This window comes from Panthera uncia, chromosome X, assembly GCF_023721935.1.
Source record: "Panthera uncia isolate 11264 chromosome X, Puncia_PCG_1.0, whole genome shotgun sequence".
NCBI classification, from domain to species: Eukaryota; Metazoa; Chordata; class Mammalia; order Carnivora; family Felidae; genus Panthera; species Panthera uncia.
This window is the reverse complement of record NC_064817.1, coordinates 90294380-90319153: the sequence shown is the minus strand read 5'-3', so window position 1 is coordinate 90319153 and position 24774 is coordinate 90294380. Positions and strand designations below refer to the sequence as shown.

General features: G+C 40.1%; 1 protein-coding gene across 2 annotated transcripts in view; it reads left to right on the top strand.

The window, feature by feature from the left end:
• Nucleotides 1-2373: 2373 nt before the first annotated feature.
• The window catches only part of LRCH2 (leucine rich repeats and calponin homology domain containing 2), a 100141-nt gene continuing 77740 nt past the window's right edge, over nt 2374-24774 (top strand). For both annotated transcript variants that reach the window (XM_049644210.1, XM_049644209.1), the window contains exon 1: nt 2374-2725. In XM_049644210.1, coding sequence (XP_049500167.1) covers nt 2374-2725 — 352 coding nt within the window. The remainder of the gene's footprint in view (nt 2726-24774) is intronic.

Here is a 24774-nt window from a genome sequence, read left to right as displayed (position 1 = left end):
TCCAGAGGCAGCTAAGTGGTTGGAACGAATTTCTAAATTTCATATTCTTTCCTCTAAACCTTCTCTCTCCTGTTAAATTAATGAAACAAGGAGACCATCAGACTGAGGTGGCTCTAGTGTTAAGGCGACTTACTTAAGCCAGAATTTAAGCCTATAAATGCCTCAAGGTTATGAAATCAAAATGCTAAGGACAACCAATCACAAACAGCCAAGGAAGTTTTAAGTCACAGGCAATCAGATAATTTCCCTTCTCTGCTTCCGCATTTTTTCTACTTGTCTTTTCCCTGGCTCCTGTTGGCCGAGATACTTCTGGTGTGGTACTCTGCCTAATTTAAGTCGATGAGTGCTCAGATCAACTTTTAACATTTTAAAGTATGCCTCAGTTTACCTTTTAACACTCCTTATGGCCTTGATATTTGTGTGAAAGAGCTCTGGAATGTGTTATTTTGTCCGATTGTCTTGTATATCTAGCCAACTTTGCAGGCTTCCTGCTTTTTGTACTTAGACTCTCTTTTAATTCTTTGAAAGATAGTTCTTTTTTAAGAATTAATTTTTATTTATTTTTGAGAGAGAGAGAGAGAGAGAATGAGCGAGCACGAGTGGGGGAGGGGCAGAGAGCGAGGGAGACACAGAATCCAAAGTAGGCTCCAGGCTCTGAGCTGTCAGCCTAGAGCCTGATGCAGATCTTGAGCCCATGAACCGTGAGATCATGACTTGAGCTGAAGTCAGAGGCTTAAGTGACTGAACCACCCAGGCACCCCAAAAGATTATTTTACTTCTAAATTTGGTTGTACATGGCCATTTTCACTTGATGGGTATCCTGATCCTGAAGACCTATTTTTCCTGGAGTCCAATACATTGTTTTAAATAATGTCAAAATTCTTATTGGCTGATTATTAAGAGTTCCTTTCCTAATCTTTTCTCTGACTAATGACTTTAGTTTCTCCTCCTACCCTTCTTGATTCTGGAAGTTCTCAATTAATACTTGATTTGAATTGTGATATAAAGATGAGATATAAGGTACAGCATCCCTTTCGGACACCAGTGGGTTTAAATAATTTGATTTCACTCGCTAATTCATCGTAGGGTCTGATTCTCAGTTCTCTTCCTTCTGTGGGTCATGCATATGGCAAATGTAATTTCTGACAACATAGTTTTAATTAGCCTGTATGGCCACAAAGCAATTTAGACAAGTTGTTAATTTCTCCTGCATTTTTCCCCAAAGTAGAGCCAATGGCAGATAAACTTTTGTGGAGATAGCTCTAAGAAAATGAGATTGTTAGCAGATTGCTCAGATTGAAATGGATGTAAAAGAGATGCATTGGATATTCAAATTAATGATAACCGAATATGTCCAAACATTCTGATAGGGTTTTTTGTTTGTTTGTTTGTTTTTTTTTCTGGTAACTTTACTGACTATTCATGAGAAAGACTTGAATACTCTGAGTGCAGGTAGAGAGTGGCCTGAATGGTTGGGTTCAGGTTCTAAGAATGACCTCCTAAAATCCAAGATTGATTAGCCTGTTATCTTCAGTGTTAAACCTACAGAATTCCACCTAAAACCAAAACCTTCATTTCAAAAATAAACTTTAAGGTTGTTTAACAATCAAAGAGTTTTCCATCAGCCATACTGACATGATGAGAAGAAACCTGAGATATTTTGGAGATCTTGGCACAACTTCAAAGAGTGATAGAACAGCATGCAGAGAACTTTTCCAAGTTTTGGAAGGCAGCAGTTTGGCTGGGACCCACACATACTTGAAAACATTTAAAAAGCCGTTTCCTATTTTGGAAGTCTAAATTATATGGCAAAATTCATATATGCTTAAAACTCAATTCTGCACCAGTTTTCCTCCCCAAATGCCCCTCCGCCCGTTTCTCTCCGTGTCAACACTGGTAAACAATTCCTGAGGCATGTGCGGTAAGCGTTTCAATAAGGTGGCTGAGAGCCCTTCTGAATGCTGTTTCAATATATTCTGAAACGAATCCCTTTCACCCCGATCTGATATATTTGCCTTTGTTTTGCAGAGGGAGAAAGGTGAAGCAATTTCCAGATTTGGAGACCTACTGCTAACTGACCTGTGTTTAAGCTGGTGTCGCTTCGCAAGATTTTGGTACCCAAAGCAGCGGAACCGAGATTTAGCATCCTTCCTCTGAGCACACATTTCTTACAGCAAGCCTTCTGCACGTTTGAACACCGTCTCTTCTCTACCCAACACCTCCTCCCAGCCCGCCCCCTGGTTCCTTCCCACCCTCAACCTCGCCCCCCCCCCCAGCCGCCACCCCCCCAGCCTGCGCATGCGTCCTAAGAATCCCCTACACTCGCGGCACAAGCTGAGAGTATTGTCGGGGGCTATTCTCTCTCCCAGGAACATGGCGGCGAGTCAGGGAGGTGGTGTTAACAGTGGGGGCGGCGGTTGTGCTGGAGGTGGAAGTAGCGGTGGCGGTGGCGCAGCCGGAGGGGGAGGTGGCGGAGCCGGAGGGGGGGGAGGCGGCGGCGGCGGCGGGACCCTGGTGGTGCCCATCCCGGTACCGACTCTTTTCGGTCAGCCGTTCCCCAACGGGCCGCAGTGGAACCCGGGGAGCCTGCAGCCTCAACACACGGTGAGGAGCCTGGACCGGGCCCTGGAGGAGGCGGGCAACTCCGGCATCCTGAGCCTCAGCGGTAGGAAACTCCGAGACTTCCCCGGCAGCGGCTACGACCTGACGGACACCACCCAAGCAGGTGACAGGACGGGGTGGGGGGCGGGGAGGGGAAGCTGGGCTCGGATGGAGGAGGTGGGGGGAGTAGGTGGCTGCGTGGCTGCGTTGTTGGACTCTGCTGGTCTGGGCGGGTTCGCGGGGGCGGCGAGACTGACAAAGTCGGAGCAGCCTGTTCTCCTGAATGTGAGGGGGAGAGGAGGGAATGGTGGCGGGTGTGTGTGTGTGTGTGTGTGTGTGTGCGCGCGCGCGCGCGCGCGCGTGTGTGCTGATTGAAGGATGTATGGAAACCGGGCGGGATGTGAGGGGTGAAAGAGCATTATTGTTAAAGCGACTTTGTCCAGTAAGGAGTAGGGAGGGAGGTATTGACACCTTCCTTAATGCACTTCTTCCAACTCTCCTGGATGTTCCCATCTTTCCCCGGACGGGTTAAAAAAAAAAAAAAAAAGACAATACATAAAATCACAATTGTTACATATTCTTTAAAGGCATACGTGCCTGTAAGAATGGCATATTCCTTTTCGTAGTACAGCGACAGCAGCATTGCCACGCTTTTCTTGTGTTCTTATTTTGTGTGTGTGTGTGTGTGTTAATCATCCGAGAATATTCTTGCCTTCTTGTCACGTATGCCTGTAAAGACTGAGATTTTTCATTTTCCTGGTGTTGAGAAGGTAGTGGTGGTTAAATTAGTATTTGCTGCAGTGGCAAATGAAATCATCAATCACTAACGTGTCTGGTTACTAGGGGAAAGGATCCTTCTTTTGAGTTATGTTAAGAGTCCTAATTTTTATAGCAGAAATAGCCACAACATTGAAGGGCATTTTTGAGAGACAGAATGAACTCTGTTCTTCAGGGAGTTGTGGGCTAATGGCTTATCATTTTGGTTGAGAAATTGGCTATTGTAATGTTCTTCGTACACTCTCTGGTACTCTTTGTTGTGGATGGCATTTTTGTTATGAACATACTCTCTCTCCCCTCTGTCTTATAAATCAGTGCTGATTATTTTAAATGTGTTTTGGTTTGATGAAGGGTTTTTTGCTTTTCATAACCTTTACATTTGTTAGCTATTTTTGCTTTGCTGAAAGAGATCATGGATAAAATTATTTTAATAGATGTAATTTTGAAACAGTACAGCAAGTAAATTCGCCCATAATGAGAGGTAATAAAAGGCCTCTTATTTTCAGAGTAACACTATTTCAGTGTGTTCAGTTTCTGGATATTAAATTTAGATATGTGTTTGGAGGAGGGTGCAGAGAGGAGGAAAACCTAAAATTGAAGCCTTCCGCCCAGTGTTCTCTTAGGAATTACCCTAAGAACTCTGAATGCGTAATCGATCGCTGATTCTGTATTTTGGAAAGCATGTTTGAGTATTTACTCCTTCACTCTGAACACATTTCATAAACAATATGTTCACGTATTCATGAATATATTGGCAAACTATTATAGTACTTGGTATGTTCTTCAAAGGCTTCAAGAAAAATGGTTTCAGACTGCATCATTATGAGGCTACACTGTTTTGCTTATTGTGCTTTATAACCTGTAAAGGATCTATCTGTAGGACAAAGTTGGAGCATCCTGGCTTGGCGTTCAGGGCTTTCACTGTCTGCTGCAGTTTATTGTTGCAACCTTATTACCCCAAACACTCCTACGTAGAACCCTCTGTTCCGACCAAGTCAACTCCCTGTTCCTCAAATGTATTTAATGAATTTTCTGCCTCATGTTTGTTGAAGGTCACCCACATGCTTGGGATTTCTTCCTTTACTCCACCTATTTAGTTTTGTTCAAGCCCCAGCTTTTCCAAGAAGCTGTCTGTGACTCCCTGAGTCCATAGCAGTCTCCCTGTTTTTGAGTCTTTATGGTACTTACTGTCTTTACCACATACTTGCTAGTGCTGGCCTTAGTTTCTTTTTATGTTTGTGTCATGTGGTCCCTGAGAAGATGGGGAGCTACTTAAAGGCAGGGGATAGGTCATTTCCTTGTTTCGTCTTCTCTTTATATATTGCTTATATCGTACTTGATAATATTTTTCATACGCATCAGTATCATCTTGTGTGCTTATAATCTTTAGCTTTTAAGCCTTCAGTTGGTTTTCTTGAGGCGAGCTTTTAACACAAAGCAGAACCGTATTTGTCGTTGGCAAGCATTCATTTGTCATAAACTTTATTGGTGTCTACTGTAACACAGAGGGTTTGAGATGATTCCACCTCATTGTACTTTTTTTTTCAGTCGAATGCGTGTTCCTTGTGGGAACCCTTCCAGATTTAAATGAGAAATTTGTGAGTGACTCATTTGCCATTCATTTTTGACAAAATTCAGTCATGAACTATTTAGGGGCAATATTTTTGTATGTTAGGGGACTAGTATTCATTATGTATAAATGAAGGCGGGTACACTGAAACTGAAGAAGAATAGAGCACATTTGAGATGATACATACACACATACACACGCTCATACATACACATATGTATACATACAGTATCCTCCGTTTGATGAAAACAGTTCTGTTTGTTGGTATTGTTACACTTGAAATGACTCTCAGTGGGATAATGTTTCAGAACCAAACTCATTAGTTAGGCAAGCATATCATGGTTTATTGGATTGGGAGGAGACTGGAGGAAGGGAAAATAGGTAGGAAGGTATTCTGTTAATCTAGGCGTGAGGTGGTGAGAATCTGGGGGTAAAACTAAGTTGGATAAGAAGGGAAAATTGATAAATTTCAAAGGAAGCAGGGAAGGCTTTTTGTATCATTTTGCTGTTTCTCACATATACATCCACAAGACAAGATAGACCTGTGGTTCTTCACCTGGGCTGCACGTTAAAATCACAAGAGAGTGTTTTTTAAAAACCCTGGGCCCCACCCCAGACCAATTAAATCAGAATCTCAGGGGCCAAGAGGCTCGTTTTTTGTTTTGTTTTTAAAGTCTTCCCAGATGATCCTAAAGTGTAGTCAGGGTCCCGAGAAACTCTAAAATAGCTCATTTTTAAGGTACTCAAGAAATTCTGTTTAAGTGAATGAGAACATGGATAAGAATGTAGTGACTAAACCAAAGTCACTTGTCAAGAGGGTCAAAATCAAAACTAGGAGCTATGTATTCAAGATCTAGTTCAGTATTCTTTGCATTTTATTTTATTAGTTTTTAAATACCTAGGAATAAACTTCTTAATGTTTATTTATTTACTTGGGGGGCGGAGAGTGCGAGGGAATGAGTGGGGGAGGGGCAGAGAGAGAGAGAGACAGAGAGAGAGAGACAGAGAGAGAGAGAGAGAGAGAATCTCAAACAGGCTCCATCCCTGCTGTCAGCGCCGAGCTGCCTCAGGGCTTCATCTCACCTTGAGATCAGGACCAGAGCCGAAATCCTGAGCCGAAATCAAGAGTCTGATGCTTATATATGACTGAGCCACCCAGGCGCCCCTCAGTATTATTTTTATTAGACTTGGTGAAGCAGAGACACATTTTTTTCCCATTATATCATGCCTCTAATGAGTAGAAACTTACAAGAAGCTATAGTTTCTTCAGTTTATATTTGCACTGGTTTATATTTAATACTGTTCAATAACTTTGCGTTAAGAAAATAGTGCCCCCAAAACACGTAGCGGCAAAATCTTGTTTTCTCTATTAATAGTCTTGCTGTGAGGGAAGATGGATAGTTGGTAGCCATTGACCCAGTTTGTTTTTGATGTTTCACTACCTTTTTTGCATTTCTGGTGTGTGTTCTTCACCTGGCCCTGCCCGCCTGCTCTCCTTGTTTCTTTTCCCCTCTTTAGCTCACTCCCCTTCTTCTGCTCTGATGTAGCCCAAAGCTAACTAATTATGCAGCCTTGTCAGGAGATGAATATTTAAAAGGGAGAGTTTGCTAATTTACTTGAATCTTCAATTGGTGGTTTGTGCTCCTGACCTTTCTGAATATGTCTGCCTTTGAGATTCTTCTTGGTTAAAGTCCTCGTCTATATAAAGACATAAAAACAGGGATGAGAAAGCTGGTAATCCATTTCAGGAAAGTAGCTGACTCTTGTTGTAATGTCTTGTCTTCCACGGTCTATAGGTAGACTTGGCAAGGCACAGGGAAATTACCTAGAACTTTTTCGTCTCTGTGGATACTGTAATAATTTGTTGACCTTAAGACAGCTTGAAAATTATTTGATAGCCACCCAAACAAATCTTGAAGCTCTTCGTCTTTGACTTTGTCACCAGTGCTACAAATAAGTCTCAGCCTACTTGCAGCTGCTCCCCCTGCTTCTTCCTACCCCTTTACGTCCATAAACAATAGGTGTGTGAAACAGAGTTAGGAATTCTTACACGCATCAGATCGTGCTGTGTCCCGGTTGATCACATGTTTTCCTGTAAACCTGGAGTCAACTGTACTATTTCCTACATGTGCTGGTTCACCCCTTCAACTGCGGGGCATGTGGTGCATTGTATCAGGTTGTACCATGGAGCCAGATAAACTCTGCAGCATCTGATTGTAGATGAAGGTCCTCTCAGCGCATCCAGTGGAATGGACCTGCGATGGTGATTTTGTGGACTGATTCAGGTATCTCCTTCGCTTTATGTAATACGTGTCTTCCTGGAAAATTGGACGTGAAGCACATTTTTGACAGTTAACTCATCGCTTACTTGCTCTAGATTGAATTTGAGTTGCTGCGCCTTGCAGCGATTTATTTTATTCAGTGATGAATTCTTCTACAGCATAAATAGGTGCCCCTAATTGCTCTCTTTTGTAAGTTCACATTTTAAAATAAAATGTCATCTTAAATTGGAGGGTATGTTCGTCATTAAAATATTACCATTTATATAGTTCTTTATAAATTTCTAAGCGCTTTCATGTACATTATACTATCGTATCCTAATAATAACCCTGTGAGCTCGGCAGAGTATACATAGTAATTACTCCTTGTTGTAGTGAGAGGTTAAGTGATTTGCCCAAAGCGAAATGGCCAGCGTATGACAAAGTGTGGGTCAGAGCCTAGGTTTTCCGCCGGTAGCACTCACCATTCCAGTGTCATTTCTGTTGTGACACATTCTGCCTTTATAATAAAGCTCTCGTTCAACTAAACACTCTACTAATAGAGTATTTATTCTGGAGAATGCTTACCTAACTTCATAGGTTATATAATTTTCGCTCGTGGAGCAGTGTGTTTTGTTCTGTGTCGCGTGATAGTTGCTTAGCTTGTCGCCATGCTTCTCTTTCTGACGGTTTTAGAAGAGATTCATTAAGAAAGCCTTTATTGAACTCCAACTTTGGAAACATGACTAGCCAGTACAAAAGAAAAAGGCGTGGTTCTTGTCCTTGAAGGGTTTGTAACATAGTAGTTGAATGTGTACAGGAATATGTGTGACAATTATAAAAGAATAGGTGTGCCTGGCTGGCTCAGCTGGAGCTCCATGTTAGGTGTAGAGATTACTAAAAAAAAAATAAATAAATAAATAAATAAATAAACAAATAAACAAACAAACTTAAAAAAGAAACTTACTAAAATATTCATAAAAAGGAAAAGAATTCTATGAGAATATTCAAAATTGTATGCTTTTATAAAATCTACAAATAAGTGATGTGAAACTGTGTCATAAGGCTTCCTTTTAGTGGGGGTGAAGTTAGTTTGAGAAAGCTTCCTTTAAAGTTAGATGTATGCTGAATCTTGCGATAAACAATCAGCATGGGATCAAGTTATGGTTAGGTAGGAAGGGCAGTTGCAGAATTTCAGGGGACAAACTGTTATGAACACAGAGTTGAGAATAGACACTGCGTGTTAAGGGCAGATGTTAACCGAAGGTTTACTCTGTATTTTCGCAAACATACTAAGAGGTTGAGAGGAGGAAACTGGTGGAGAGTTCGGTGTTAAAATGCAAGAGGAGGAGGAGAGAGGACCTTTATTTGAGGGCGAGGGAAGCAAGAACAGGGTGGGGAGCTGTTAGCCATGGATCGGAGAAGTAGCCTGACTAAGGTGCCAGTGAAGTTAGATGTCTGGGGACGCTAATGTCTTAACTTTTAATCGTAAAGAACTGAGGCAGTGTCATCAGGGAAAAGGTTGATGAGCGTAGGAAAAGGTGTTCAGTAGAGCATAGTGCTTTAAGGAATCAATTTGGAGAAGAAGCCACAGTTTAGAATTAGGACTGTGTGGTAAGCAGCTAAATTAGTAGCTTTTGGAAAATATGAGCTTATCATATTTTATGAAAAAATATATATACTCTGTGGCAGGTAAAAGAACAGAAGTGGTTGATCGGGATATTTCGGAATTGGATTTATAGGGACACTTTGCTTAAAGTTTAAAATTTAATACTTGGATTTAGATGATCTGTAATACAAACTCTGAAGCATTTATTTGTCATCAAAGCATAAAGTGGGACAAGATCCAGAAGTGTACGGACAAAATAAAAGATGATGCTAGGAATACTTTTCACAAATAAAATATATTTCACCAATGGAAATAATTGAAGACTTGCAGCTTATTGATTCCCTGGTACGTAGTATTTGTTTAATTTCCAAGGCACTGTGAAACTGTGCAGAAGGGCATATCATTCTCCTAGATCATCCCAACAGCTCACTCTAAGGGATGCTTAAACTGTGTGATACCCACCCTTTATTCTACAAGGTTTTTATTTTTTTAATTTTAATTTTAATTTTTTTGATGTTTTATTTATTTTTGAGAGAGACAGAGACAGAACGCGAGTGGGTTGGGGCAGAGAGAGAGGGAGGCACAGAATCCGAAGCAGGCCGCAGGCTCTGAGCTGTCAGCACAGAGCCCGACGCGGGGCTCAAACTCATGAGCTGTGAGATCATGACCTCAGCCGAAGTCGGACGCTCAACCGACCGAGTCACCCAGGCGCCCCCAAAGTTTTTCATCATGACCTAGAGGGGAAATCTTTTAGTTCTCTCTGTTTTGTTACACTCTGGTATATTTGGGTACTTCTTGAATCATTTTAATACTGTGGAAAGTTTCAGAAAGTTTTGTCTGCTTCCCTTTATAGAAAGGAACACCTTACATTCCAGGGAACCATTTAATATAATAAAAGCTGTACCAGTCAGTTTTATTTTATTTTTTAAAAATGTTTATTTATTTATTTTGAGAGAGAAATAGAGGGAGTATGAGCAGGGGAAGGGCAGAGAAGGAGAGAGAGAGAGAGAGAGAGAGAGAGAGAGAGAGAGAGTGTGAGTGTATCCCAGGCAGGCTCTGTGCTGTCAGTGCAGAGCTGGACACAGGGCTCGAACTCACGAACTGTGAGATCATGGCCTGAGCTGAAATCAAGAGCCGGACGCTTTAACTGACTGAGCCACTTAGATGCCCCTGTACAAGACAGTTTTATAATTGTAATTTAAGTTTATGTTTAGTCTCACTTAAAAACTAGTGCACTCAAGTCTTCTAAAGGTCAAGTTTTAAATTTTAATCTTTACATTTCTCCTGTTTCAAATAAATTGTAAGTTGACAGCATTCCACTTACAGAATATCAGTGTCCTGTAATGGGTAAACAATGGCTGTTTTCTAATGTATTTTTTGATACGAAAAATTTTAAAAGTTGTTTTTTTCCAAGTAAGGACGTAAATCTAATTTTATGTACTCTTGTATGATTTTTGACAGAGATTTTTGTCACTTTACCTTTAAATTGATCACTTCAGTCTTTTTCAGTAGAATTTTATGCATAATATTAGGGATTCAAGATGACAAAAGACAGAAATAAAATAACTGCAGCATAAACTTTTATTTGAACTCTACGGAGACTAACCAGTTCTAGAACATTTGTGAATTTGGATTGCATTCAAAAATCACTTCATTAGATGGTTATGCCCCAAAGAGGCTCTAGAATGCACAGCCTAGAATTCTTCCTTTCTCTTTTTTTTTTAATCTTTATTTTTGAGAGACAGAGAGAGACAGAGCATGAGCGGGGGAGGGGCAGAGGGAGAGGGAGACACAGAATCTGAAGCAGGCTCCAGGCACAGAGCCCGACGTGGGGCTTGAACTCACGAAACGTGAGATCATGACCTGAGCCGAAGTCGGACACTTAACCGACTGAGCCACCCAGGCACCCCTAGAATTCTTCCTCTCTTAAAAAAGTAATTACAATATGTAAATCCTTAATACTTTGAGCTATTTGGTTGGGGATGTCTGTGTCAGTGGGAAATCAATTGCTTTTAGGGGTACCTGCCTGGCTCACTCACAACAGTATGTGACTTTTCATTTTGGGGTCAGAGTTCGATCCCCATGTTTGGTGTAGTTAAATAAATAAAATAAATAAATAAAAACTTAAAAAGAAATCAATTACTTTTAAAGATATTTATAAATTAAAAATAGTAAATTGGACATAGATAACTTTTTTTTAAAGTTTATTTATTTATTTTGAGAGAGAGAGAGAGCTCAAGCCGGGGTGAGGCAGAGAGAGAGGGAGAGAGAGAATCTCAAGCAGGCTCTGTGCTGTCAGCGTAGAGCCTGATGCAGGACTTGAACTCACAAACTGTGAGATGACCTGAACTGAAATCAAGAGCCAGATGCTCAATCAACTGAGCCACCCAGGTACCCCATGACAAATCCATTCTTACATATTAAGGCAGGTTAAGTTATCTATGTTCACAGGGTGCCTGGGTAGCTCAGTCAGTTAAGTGCAGACTTTGGCTCAGCTCATGATCTTGCGATTTGTGAGTTCGTGTCCCGCGTCGGGCTCTGTGCTGACGGCTCGGAGCCTGGAGCCTGCTTCCGATTCTGTGTCTCCCTCTCTCTCTTCCCATCCCCTGCTTGCACTCTGTATCTCTCTCTCTCAAAACTAAATAAACTTAAAAAAATAACATTTGTTTTTTTTTTTATTTAAAAAAATTTTTTTAAGTTTATTTTTTGAGAAAGAGAGCACACAAGTGAGGGAGGGGGCAGAGAGAGGGAGAGAGGGAATTCAAAGCAGGCTGTCAGCACAGAGCCCAATGCGGGGCTCGAACCCAAACTGAGACATCATGACCTGAGCCAAAACCAAGAGTTGGACACCCAACCAACTGAGCCACCCAGGTGCCCCAAAGGAACATTTGTTTAAGAAAAAAAAGAATGGGGTTTTCATATCTATTTTACCTATATGGACAAGATTGTAAAGTTGCTGCCTTAAAGGAATTTATGATTTCATAGTGCTATGAAATAAATACTTATTTGTACTCACGTATCTACTGTATAGGCTAGATCAATTGTTCTCAACCAGGGAAGATTTGCGGTAGAGTATATTTAGTAATATCTGGAGATGTTTTGATTGCCACAACTTTGGAATGCTACTGACATCTAGTGGGTAGAGGCCTGGAATCCCCTAGAGATCCTGTAGTGTATAGAGAGGACTGCCACAGTGCAGGTTCAAAGAGGGAGAGGTGACATCTGATTGCATTGGTAGAACATCAGAGAGGGCTTTATAGAGGATATTGGAGGTAGGGGAAAGGATCAGATTCTATAGTTACTCATGAAGAGGGAAACTACATAAATATTGACATCTTAGAGTCTCTTCAAACTCAAAATATATTTGAAAAATCAGCTCCTGGGGTGCCTGTGTGGCTCAGTTGGTTAGGCCTCTGACTCTTGATTTCAGCTCAGGTCAGGATCTCCTGGTTCGTGAGATCAAGCCCTGCTATTGGCACAGATCCCGCTTGGGATTCTCCCTCTCCCTCTTTTTCTGCCTCTGCCTCCCTCGTGTGCACGTTCTCTCTCCAAATAAATAAATAAACTTAAAAAAATAAGTTAAAATACCAACTCTTGCTATTGACCTTAGGCCCCCTGGTCACCCAGACCATAAACTTGGGAATGATTTTCGACTCTTCCCTTTCCCTTCTATATCTAGTTAGGAACTAAGGCCTGTTGGGCATGGTCCTTTGAATAGCTTTCAGATCTCTTTCCTTCCTGTCTATTTTCGCCGCTATTGTTGTAATTCAGGTCCTCCTCCCCTCACCTTTAACTGGACTTATCAGCACTTTTCCTGAATGATCTCTCTCTGCCTCCTATATGCTTCAAATCCAATTCTTCACACTGTAGCCACAGCACTCTTTCGAATATGCAGATCTGATTGTCACTCGTAGCTGCTAACACACCTTGGAGCCAGTAAGCTGGCTCCGTAACAATACCTTGCTTATTCCTTGTCTTGAATATTTAAAAAAACGTTTAAAAAAGCTAACGCATACACTATGCTCTGTATGACTGGTAATTTTTGTATTACTTAATATTTATCTTTCATTGTGTGACTATACTATACTTTATTCACTTTCTCTCTGATGGCCATTTGGGTTGTTGCCACGTTTTTGCTCTTGTGAACAGTGCTGCTGTAAGTATTATTATGTCTCCTGTGGTGCACGTGCAAGAATTTCTCTTGCGTATACACTTGGTAGTGGAATTTCGGGGTTATGTGGCATGCCAGCGTTCGACTTGAGACACTGCCAGATTGGTGTAAAATTTACATTTCTTTTGGGGCTCCTGGGTTGCTCAGTTGGTTGAGCATCCAGACTCATGATTCAGCTCAGGTCATGATGCCAGGGGCCTGGGATCGAGCACTGTGTCGGTCTCCACGCTGAACGAGGAACCTGCTTAGCATTCCCTATTCTCTCCCTCGCTCCCTCTGCCCCTCTCCCCTGTGCATGCGGTCTCTCTCTCTCTCTCTGAAATGAAAAAAAATTACATTTCCTTCATCATGTATGAGAGAGCCTACGAATCCAGATCTCCAGCACATAGTATTGTCAGATCTACACATTTTGGCCAAATGAGTTTAAAATGGTGTTTCAGTGAAGTGTTTCTTGGTATACATTTTTCTGATCACGAGTGATGTTAACATACCTTCAAATGTCTTTTTGGCCATAGGTGTTTCCTGTACTGTGAAATAACTTTTTGTGTATTTTGCCCCATTTCTATTGGTTGTTTGTCCTTTTCTTACAGAATTCTATGAGTTAAAAAGAGTATTCCTTACACTACTCATTTGTCAACTTTGCATATTGTGAGTATTTTCTCCTAGTTTATCACTTGTCTTTTTGCTATTTTTTTAAATTGTTTTTTAAAAATTTTTAAAAAACATTTGCTTATTTATTTATTTTGAGAGACAGAGAGAAACAGAACACAAGCAGGGGAGGGGCAGAGAGAGAGGGAGACACAGAATCCAAAGCAGGCTGCAGGCTCTGGGCTGTCAGCACAGAGCCCGACGCGGGGCTTCAACTCACGGACCGCGAGATCATGACCTGAGGTGAAGTTGGACGCTTAACCGACTGAGCCATCCAGGCGCCCCTCTTTTTGCTTTTTAAGAAGTCTTTTCATGAGCAAATGTTCAAAATTTTAATACAGTCAACTTTGTCAGTGCTTTATAGTTATTGCTTTTTGCGTCTTGTTTTAAGAATGTGTGAAATATATTCATCTACCTTTTTTACTAAGAGTTTTAAAGTGTTGTTTTGGATGTTTAAGTTCCTAATCAATATGGAATTGATTTTTATATAATAGAATGAGGTCCAGTTTCATATTTTAAGACACAGATCTTTTTTTCCAGATCTATCTCTGCTTACTCCTTTTCTTTTTAACATTTTCTTGAGTTATAAGTCACATAACAAAAATTCACCCATTTAAAGTATATAGATAGTATAAGGGCACCTGGATGGCTCAGTTGGTTGAGGGTCTCTTTTTTGTTTGTTTGTTTTTTAGTTTATTTATTCTTAGAGAGAGAGAGAGAGAGAGAGAGCACAGCAGGGGACAAGAAGAGAGAGGGAGACACAGAATCTGAAGCAGGCTCCAGGCTCTGAGCTGTGGGGCTCAAACCCAGGAACTGTGAGATCATGACCTGAGCCGAAGTCTGACACTTAACCAACTGAGCCACCCAGGCACCCTGAGCGTCCGACTCTTGATTTCAGCTCAGGTCATGATCCCTGGGTCATGGGGTTGAGCCCCGCATTGGGCTCTATGCTGAGCAAGGAGCCTGCTTAAGATTCTCTCTCTCCCTCTCCCTCCACCCCGCCACCACCCCTGCATGCACGTGTGTGTGCCTGCAAGCTCTCTTAAATTAAAAAAAAAACAAAATAAAAAAAATTACAGTGTATAGTTTATTGATTATTAGTTCTGCACCCATCACTACAGTGTAATTTTCGAATATTTCCATTGTGTTCCCCCAAAGCCCCATAACTATAAGCAGTCCCTCCCCATTACCCTCTCATTCCCCTCATCCAGACTTAGTTAACCGCCTATCTCTTTTCTGTCTCTATAGAATTAGCCCATTCTGGACATTTCATATAGATTGATTCATAAAGTATCTGGCCTTTTGTGACAGATTTATTTACCATAATGTTTTCAAAGTTCGTTTATGTTGTAGCATGTATCAGTACTTCATTCCTTTTTAAATCTGAATAATATTCCATTGTACATTTTATTTATCCATTCATCAGTAGATAGACAATTGGATTGTTTCCACTCTGGCTGTTTATTATAAATAATACTGCTGTGAACACTGATGTACACGTTTTTGTGTACATGTCTGTTGTCACTTTCTCGTGTATATAGGTAGGAGTGGAATTCCTGAATCCCATGGTAATTCTATGTTTAACAATCTGAGGAAATGTTAAATTGTTTCCAAAGTGCTAGCACCACCATTTTACATCGTGAGGGTTCTAATTCCTCCACCTCCTGGACAACACTTGTTATTACCTGTATTTTTGTTGACAGCCATCTTAGGGTGTGAAGTATAATCTCCTCATGGTTTCGATTTGCATTTCCCTAATAACTAATGCTGTTAAGCATCTCCTCGTGTGTATATCTTCCTAATGGAAATATCTATTCAGACTTTTTGCCCGTTTTCTAATTGGGCTGTCTTATCTTTACTGAGTTATAAGAGTTTTTATTTTTTTAATTCCGTACATAAATCCCTTAACAGATATATGGTTTGCAAATATTTTTTTCCTATTCTGTGGGATCTCTACTTTGAAACACAAAATTTTGAAATTTTGACAAAGCACATTTTATCTATTTTTAGTTATGTTACTTGTGCTTTTGGTGCCATACCTGAGAAACCATTGCCTAACCCAAGGTTATGAAGATTTACCCTTATGTTTTTGTTTGAATTTCATAGCTTTAGCTTTTACATTTAGGTGTATTGTCCATTTTTAGTTTTTTGTGTATGGTGTGAGATCAGGGTCCACCTTTATCCTTTTGCATGTGGATATTTGGTTGTCCTAGCACCATTTCTCGATAATAAATTTCTTTCCTCATCCACTTGTCTTGTCACCTTTGTTGAAAATCAGTTGATTGTAAATGTAAATGTTTATTTCTGGACTCTCAATTCTACTCCATTGATCTTTATTTCTGTTTTATATATATATATATATATATATATATATATATATATATATATATTTCTGTCCTTATCCCAGTACCACGCTCTCTTGATTTCTGTAGCTGTGTAGTAAGCTGTGTCTGAAGTTTTATAACCAGGAGGTGTGAGTCTTCCAGCATTGTTCTTTTCCAAGATTGCTTTGGCCGTTCTGAGACCCTTGCCTTCTTGTATAAATTTTAGGATCAGCCTGTCCATTTCTTTAGAAAATGCAAGTTGGGATTTTGATAGGAATTGTGTTGAATTTCTAGATCACTTTGGGGGAGTTTTACTGTCTTAATATTAGATTGTCCAACCTGTGAATATTCATGTCTGTAAAAAATTAAAAAAAAATTTTTTCCTAAAACGTTCATTTATTTTTGAGAGAAAGACACACGGCATGAGTAGGGGAGGGGCCGAGAGAGAGGGAGACACAGAATCCCAAGTGAGCTCCAGGCTCTGAGCTGTCAATACAGCTTGAACTCACAAACCACAAGATCATGACCTGAGCTGAATTCGGACCCTTAACCGACTGAGCCACCCGGGTGTCTCAGATGTTCATGTCTTTTGACTTATTTATAGTTTTCATTTCTTTCAACATTTTATAATTTTCCTAAGTTTTTATTTTTTTTGGATTTTACTGTAAAGAGAATTTTTCTTTTTTAAAGTGTACTTGTCATAGAATATTAGATTAGTTTCAATTCTACAGTGTACTGATTTGACATTAATAAACATTACAAAATGATTACCATGATGTGTAGTTATCATCTGTCACCCTACAAAGTTATTACAGTACTATTGACTATATTCCCTATGCCACACTTTACATTCCCGTGACTTATTTATTTCATAACTGGAAATTTGTTCCTCTTAATCCCCATCACCTATTCTGCCCATCCCTCCTCCCACCACCAGTTTGTTCTCTGTATTTATGTTTGTTTTATTTGTTTTGTTTTTTAGATTCCAAATATAAGTGAAATCACAAGGTATTTATCTTTTTCTGCTGACTTATTTCACTTACCATAATACCATCTGGTTTCATCCAAATTGTTTCATATGGCAAGATTTTTTTTATGGCTGAGTAAATATGGAAATTTTTCTTAATTTTGTTGTGGGGATACTCATTGCTAGTGCATAGAAATATAATTGGTTTTTATATACTGACCTTTTATCTTGCAACCTTGCTGAACTAGTGTCTTCATTCTAATAGTTTTTTAATGGTTCAGTAGGTTTTTCTGTATACAAGATCATGTCATCTGCAAATAGAAATGTTTTACTTCTTTTTTTTTTTTTTTTTAAATCTGGATGCTTTTTACTTGTTTCTGACTTAATTGTCCTGGCTAGAACTTCTGGTAGTACAATGTTGAGTAGAAATGGTGAGAGTGGAAATTCTTGCCTTGTTCCTGAATTTAAGAGGAATGCAGTCAGTCTTTCACCATCGAATATGGTGTTAGCTCTGTTTTTTTCATAGATGCCCTTTATTAAGTTGAAGAAAGTGCCTTTTATACCGAAGTTTTTGAAAAATTTTTTAAATCACAGTAGGGTGTTGGATTTTTCAGATGCTTTTTCTGTGTCTGTTGAGATGATCACATGGGTTTTGTCTTTTACTGCATTAATATGGTATACTTACATTGATTGTTTTTTTGTCTATTATACCCCCCTTGCATTCCTGGCTTACTGCTCTTCAAGTTAGTCTTTTTTTTTTTTTTTTTTAATATTTATTTATTTTTGAAAGAGAGAGAGAGAGAGAGTGTGAATGGGGGAGGGGCAGAGAGAGAGGGAGACACAGAACTGGAAGCTGGCTCGGATCTGTCAGCACAGAGCCCAACATGGGGCTTGAACTCACAAACCGTGAGGTCATGACCTGAGGTGAAGTCAGTCGCTTAACCGACCGAGCCACCCAGGTGCCCCTCAAGTTAGTCTTATACTGCCCCCAGACTCCACAGTGCAGTCTCCCAAACTACATGCTGTTCCCTGACGGTATCATGCACTTCTTCTTCTTTTTTTTTTCTTTTTAAGTTTCTTTTGAGAAAGACAGAGCACGAGCGGGGGAGGGGAAGAGAAAGAGGGAGAGAGAGAATCCCAAGCAGGCTCCACGCTGCCAGCACGTTAGCCCGGTGTGGGGCTCAAAGTCACCAAACTGAGATCGTGACCTGAGCTGAAACCAAGAGCTGGACACTAAACTGACTGAGCCACCCTGGTGCCCCATATCACAAGCTTCTAGGTTTCCGTGTTTTTACCACCTACTGTTAAATGTCCTTCTCCTTCTTTTCTACCTTGTGAATTCCTATTGATCTTTTGTATCCCAGATCAGGTCTTTATTTGTTTCCTGTCCTCTCATCTTCCACATATAGTGATTAATCTATACTTCTGTTATAACAGGTGTGATCCTTTATTGCAATTAATATATTTCCTTTGTTGTAGCATTCACCATCAATTTAATAACTTTTCTGGAAAGAAAACTTCCACAATAAGCACACACGTGGATTTCAGAAATGTTAACATTAGAACAAAACGGGCATTATAAAATCAAAGAAATACGGCATTTGTTTACATTTCCTTTTACTGATTTTGGAGTTATTTGAATGTAGTTACTTTGCTGCCACTCCGGCACTAAAGTAGAGTGTGTGGTGCATAGTAGGTGTTTAACACATTTGTTCAATTAAGCATACTTCTTACCCTGAATGCCTTTTCAGTTCTCCCATAATTTGTCTCTTTCTTTTTCCTCTATATTTCCCACTACGCATCTGTGTACCCTGTTCTCCAGTCAGATTGGACTTCTCATTGTCTCCCTGATGTTGTTTTAATTATTTTGTTATTGAGGTACCTGGGTAGCTCAGTTGGTTAAGTGTCCGACTTCGGCTCGGGTCATGATCTCGAAGTTCGTGAGTTCAAGCCCCGCGTCAGGCTCTGTGCTGACAGCTCAGAGCCTGGAGCCTGCTTCAGATTCTGTGTCTCCCTCTCTCTCTGCCCCTCCTCCAGTCACGCTCTGTCTAAAAAAATAATTGCTTTGTTATTATTAAAAAAAATGAAAAACTATTAGAAGAAAAGAAATATGTTTATTTTTTATTTTAGTTTTTGAAAGTAGGCTCCATGCCCAGCGTTGGGCTTGAACTCACCACCCTAAGATCATGAGTTGTGTGCTCTGCCGGCTGAGCCAGGCAGTCACTACAAAAATAAGTTTATTATTGCTTCATACGCAGAAATATGATTATTTAATTTTTAACTATTGAATATTAGCTATAGTTTTTTTAAAGTTTATTTCTTTATGTTTTTAATAACCTCTAGACCCAGTGTGGAGCTTGAACTCATGATCCTGAGATCAAGAGTCATGCTCTTCCTAAAAAAAAAAAAGTGTATTTATTTTATCTATAGTTTTTGTATATTGTTATATTGTAGCATGGGATATGTTTTTATTTTATAATAATTGACTGCTTTTATTTGTTTGTTTGTTTGTTTGTTTGTTTGTTTATAGACTGTATGACCAACATAGGGCTTGAACCCACGATCCCGAGATCAAGAGTTGCATGTTCTACCAAATGAGCCAGCCAGGTGCTCCACAGAATAGTTGACTACTTTTAAATATTTAGGTTAACTAATAAAATTGATTTCTGAAAACTGTGGTAGACTCTAAGTCTAAAGTTCTCTTTTGGTCAGCAAAAGAGCGGGATGCAGGATTAAAGTGAGAGATGGCTAATGTCTGGAAAAAGACAAGAGCCCCAAATAAGGGTCCTTGCTCTGTATTTATTCAGATCAGAAGGCTTACAAACGTGATGGGCGTGCACAAAGAGACAAAGGAACAGTGAACATTAACTTGGGGACATGAGGGAAAAGGGGGGTTTTGAAGATACACGGTGTTTGGGGTTTGGGTCAGTTACAAAACAAAATCCTGGTGCCCGGCAGATGGGCAGATGGTTGTTGAGGGCAGACAGGTGGTGCTGTGCTTGTTTATCTTAGCTAGCCTAGGGGATGAGACAGATAGGGGGAATAACCTCAGGGTTAACAAGGCACCTTTTCTTTTGTTAACCATCTCTTCTCTTTGGGATGCTTCGCCTGCAGCACAGCGGTCCATAGTCCAGTTCATCAGTTTACCTAACTTGGCCCTTCCTTCCTGTGAAAGCAGTAGTACTAAATTGCTATAGTACTAAATTGGGGGGCATTTTGGCCCCGCATGCCTGATCTGGTTTACGTCATATACCTTTGTATTGGGAACCTTTGCGCCCGTTCCTATTTTGGGTTTTTGCCCCTCTCTCTATTCTGGGGGCTCTGCATCCCCTCTCTATTTTGGGGTGCCTTTACACCTCCCTGTTCTTAGTGTGCCAATCCGGTTTACCCAAACTCGGGTGTGAGCATCCTATGGCTTTGTATTTCTTTGTGCCTTGTTAACCCATTGGTGTTAGCCCAGGGGATTCCTAAGCCCAGCCCCCACAGAAAATATTGAATTATAAAATGTTTTGAGGATTATTATGTTGATTTAACAAATTCTGTTTTGGAAATTATATTGGTAGATGAAGTCCCGTAAAAATTGGGAGATAAATGCACATTTTATGATTGGATTTAGCAGTTTTCTTGGTAGTATAGCTCTAAATTGTTTAAAACTATATTTTTTGCATGTCGTGGTCTAGTACTCTGTTCTTACATGATTCGTCTGTCGTCCTCCATTGGCCTTAGGCAAAGCTAAGGTCTACACTTACGAGTTGCAAAGTTTATCATCCTCAGTAGGATCAGAGCTTAAAGGCCCTCATAAACAAGTCTTTATATGTTCAGTGCTTCTCTTGTAAAAAGCCTCATCACCTCATCGTTGAATTTTCTCAACATTTATCTGTGTGATGTTGCCATAAAAGTCTTCCCATTATAGTCTATTGTACAGTCTTCTTCCAAATTGTTCTTCCTGAGTCTTCCTTATGCCAGTGTTCATTGAAGAAAAAATTTTATAACATTTTTTATGACGGCCTAATAGTCTATTGTATGAATGTACCGTATTTTATTTAACCATCTTCTACTGTTAGAATTTTAAGTGACTATTTAATGTGAGTAGACAGCCAGGTGCAATTGTATTTTTGGCTTTAAATTGCTTGCCCCGAGAGGAATTTAAATGCTTTGAGGGCAGATACAAAAATTCCCTATAGTGTTTGGTTCGGTGTTGTGCTTCTCTGCAATGGTTGTCAGATTTCTGGATTTATAATCGTGGGGAGGAGCGCGTCATGGTATATTCTTTTATGTACGGACTTCTTGTTCTTTTTTACTAAAAACTAGTGGATTGGCTCTGCCACGGTACCTTGGTGATCTTGCACGTTTCCTCATAGTCCACATAGGCCGGGCTCAACCACGGTCTGACCCATATCTTGGGGGAAGACTCCTCCCCGGTACAGGGCACAGAGACAGATGACGTGAGGTCATTTCTTATCCACCTCCCTATCTCATGGGAGTTTATTATCTTCTTCTCTCATTTTGGGACGTTGGACATCCAGGTATAGCTGTGAGCATAAAAGTGCAGAGCTGCAATCCAGGCTAGAATTGACGTCTCGAGAACGGGCGGCCCACTGTGCCTGTGGTCTGTCACTTGGTCCCTCCCTCCAGTTTGGTTGTGTCCTGTAGGACTTGAGACGTGGGGGACTGATAGCGTTCCTACGATGCTTTCTCTGTTAGCAATAAACTGCCTGTGAATTCACTCGGTCTTACTGGTAGCTGCCAGTGTGCTGCTCTGTAGGCGTTGCTTGACCACTTACCACGAACGGATGGAGTCTTCTTTGGCCTGGTTTGTGGAATTTGTCATTACTTTGTAATTAATGTGCTGTAACTTGCTTTTAATTTCCGCATGCAGGGGCGCCTGGGTGGCTCAGTTGGTTGAGTGTCCGACTTCGGCTCAGGTCATGATCTCACGGTCTGTGAGTTCGAGCCCCGCGTCGGGCTCTGGGCTGACAGCTCAGAGCCTGGAGCCTGCTTCCGATTCTGCGTCTCCCTCTCTCTCTCTGACCCTCCCCTGTTCATGCTCTGTCTCTCTCTGTCTCAAAAATAAATAAAAAAAAAAAAAAATTAAAAAAAAATTTCAGCATCCGATATTTTAGTGCTTTGTTGTGAAACAGCTCAAGTAAGCATGATCTTTGCTCTCTAAATACAGTACTTTTTCTTAAAGAGCACAGTATACTGCCTGTAAAATTCCTCATAATCTGGATTCATCAAAGATGAAGCAGTTAGTTTTATTTAGGATGGTTTTGTATCTATTTAGCTTGCTCTTGGATTTGTTGTTGTTGTTGTTGTTGTTTTTAACCCTCCTCAAAGACTACCTTTTTTAAAAAAGATAATTCATTAGCCATTCTTTTGACACTTGATCTTAATCAAAAGGCTGAGAAGCGGTCATTAGCCTCTTTTTTTTAAGTTTATTTATTTATTTTGAGAGAGACAGAGTGTGAACAGGGGAAGGGCAGAGAGAGGGAAAGAGGGAGAATCCCAAGTAGGCCCCGCGTGGTCAGTGAGCAGCGCCCGACATGGGGCTCGAACCGGTGAAACCGTGAGATCATGACCTGAGCTGAAATCAGGAGTTGGTCCACTTACGGGGCACATGGGTGGCTCGGTCAGTTGAGCCTCTGCCTCTTGATTTTGGCTCAGGTCATGGTCTCGTGGTTCATGAGTTTGAGCTTTGCATCTGGTTGCATGTTGGCGGTGTGGAGTCTGCTTGGGATTCTCTCTCTCTCCCTTCCTCTCTCTCTGTCCCCACCCCTGATCTCTCTTTCTCTCAAAATAAAAAGATTAAAAAAAAATTAACAAAGAGTCAGATGCCTAACTGACTGAGCCACCCAGGTGCCCTTAGGACTACTTTTTTTTTTAAGTTCATTTATTTATTTTGAGAGAGAAAGTGCAAGTCAGGGAGGGGCAGAGAGAGAGAGAATCCCAAGCTGGCTCTGCATTGTCAGCACGCAGCCTGTTGCCAGGCTTGAACCCATGAACCGTGAGATCACAACCTGAGCCGAAGTCAGAGGCTTAACCAGCTAAGCCACCCAGGTGTCCCCCCCCCCCCCCCGCCCCACCACCCCAGGACTGCTTTTTGAAAGTAAGCTCTACTTTATGAGTACTTTTTGAGCCCAATGTGGGGCTCAAACTCATGACCCTTTTTAGATCAAGAGTCACATGCTCTACCTACTGAGCCAGCCAGGTGACCTCCCCCGCCTCTTTTTTTAAAGAACTACTTTTGTTTTGGAATCCAAAGCCTACTCTTCTGGGGAGTCCATTTGATGCAGACTGTTCTCTTATTACATTAGATTTTTCTTTTCTCATGCAGTAGGAAGCTACTAAGGTGTCTAAATTAAGACAAATAAAAAGTATACTGTATAAACATATCCTATCTCTCTGTCTCTCAAAAATAAATACACTTAAAAAAACAAAAGAAAAGAATTGACATGAAAGCATGATTTTGCCATTAAAAGTTGCATACTTCCCTGGTAATTTAATAAATTATGATGTTTAGTAGAGTGTCAGTATAATATGACTCAGCGTCATGTTATAGATGATAACGTGTGATAGATGCTTTGTAGGAGGTTGTGGTAGCAGGACCAAGTTGTGTCCCATCAAAAGAGAAGATTATATATAATACCAGCCTACCAAGCCTGTAACTGTCTGCACATACCATTTTAATGAGTGGGATGTATATGGTTAGAATTCAGTTTACCTTGTGTAGTCAGTCGAATACCTTTAAAATAGTATAATGTTGTGTTTTTCTTATAACAGAAACGTTTATTTATTGTAGAAAACCTGGAAAATAAAAGCATAGGGAAGAAAATACAAAATACTCCGCATTCCACCAACCTTGAATAAATATTAACATTTTGGTATATTTACTTCATACTCCCACACTCCCTACCTTTATATGTGTATGAAGGAGTGTATAAAAGGTACTTTCTAAAAATGTACCTTTTTAAAGGAAACGGTTCATACTGTGTATACAGTTTGATATTTAAAATGCTCTAGTTATTTTGTGAGTATTCTTATTTTCGTATTAAGGAATTAAATTAAATTAAATTAAATTAATTAAATTAAATTTAATTAAGATTAAATTAAATAAATTAAATTTAATTAAAATTAAATTAAATTTTTAAAGGCTGCAAGATCTTCTACTTTAAGGATATACCATATTTTACTTAGCCTTTACCTACTGTTGGACATTTAAGTTGTTTCTAATTTTCTACTGTTTTAAATAATCCTTAAATGTACATAATTTCCTTTTTTTAATTAAAAAGTTTTTTTAAGTTCATTTATTTTGAGAGAGTGCGGGGAGGGGCAGAGAGAGAGGGGGACGGAGGATCCAAAGTGGGCTCTGTGCTGACCGCAGACGGCCCCATGCAGGCTCGAACTCAAGAAATGTGAGATCATGACCTGATCCGAAGTTGGACGCTTAACCGACTGAGCCACTCAGGTGCTGCCAATGTACATAATTTCTTATGTATCTTTATTTGGTTTCAAAAATTGCTAGAGGTTGATTTCTTGGATCAACGGGTATGAACATTTTTCGGGACCTTGATGCGTATTGTCAAATTGCCTTCTAGACAGGCTATCTCATTTTGAAATCCCATCAGTGGTGTATGGAAATGCCTTGCCAATACTGAGCAATACCTTTAAAAACCTTTAAATTTGATGAGTGAGTTATGGTATCTTATTCTTTGCATTTCTTTTGATTGACAGTGAGGTTGAATATATTTTCATGGGCATCTTGGTCATTGATAATTTTTCATTTTTGATTCTGTTTATATCTTTGGCCCAGGTTTTACCTATGAGCTATTGGAATGTGTGTATACATATA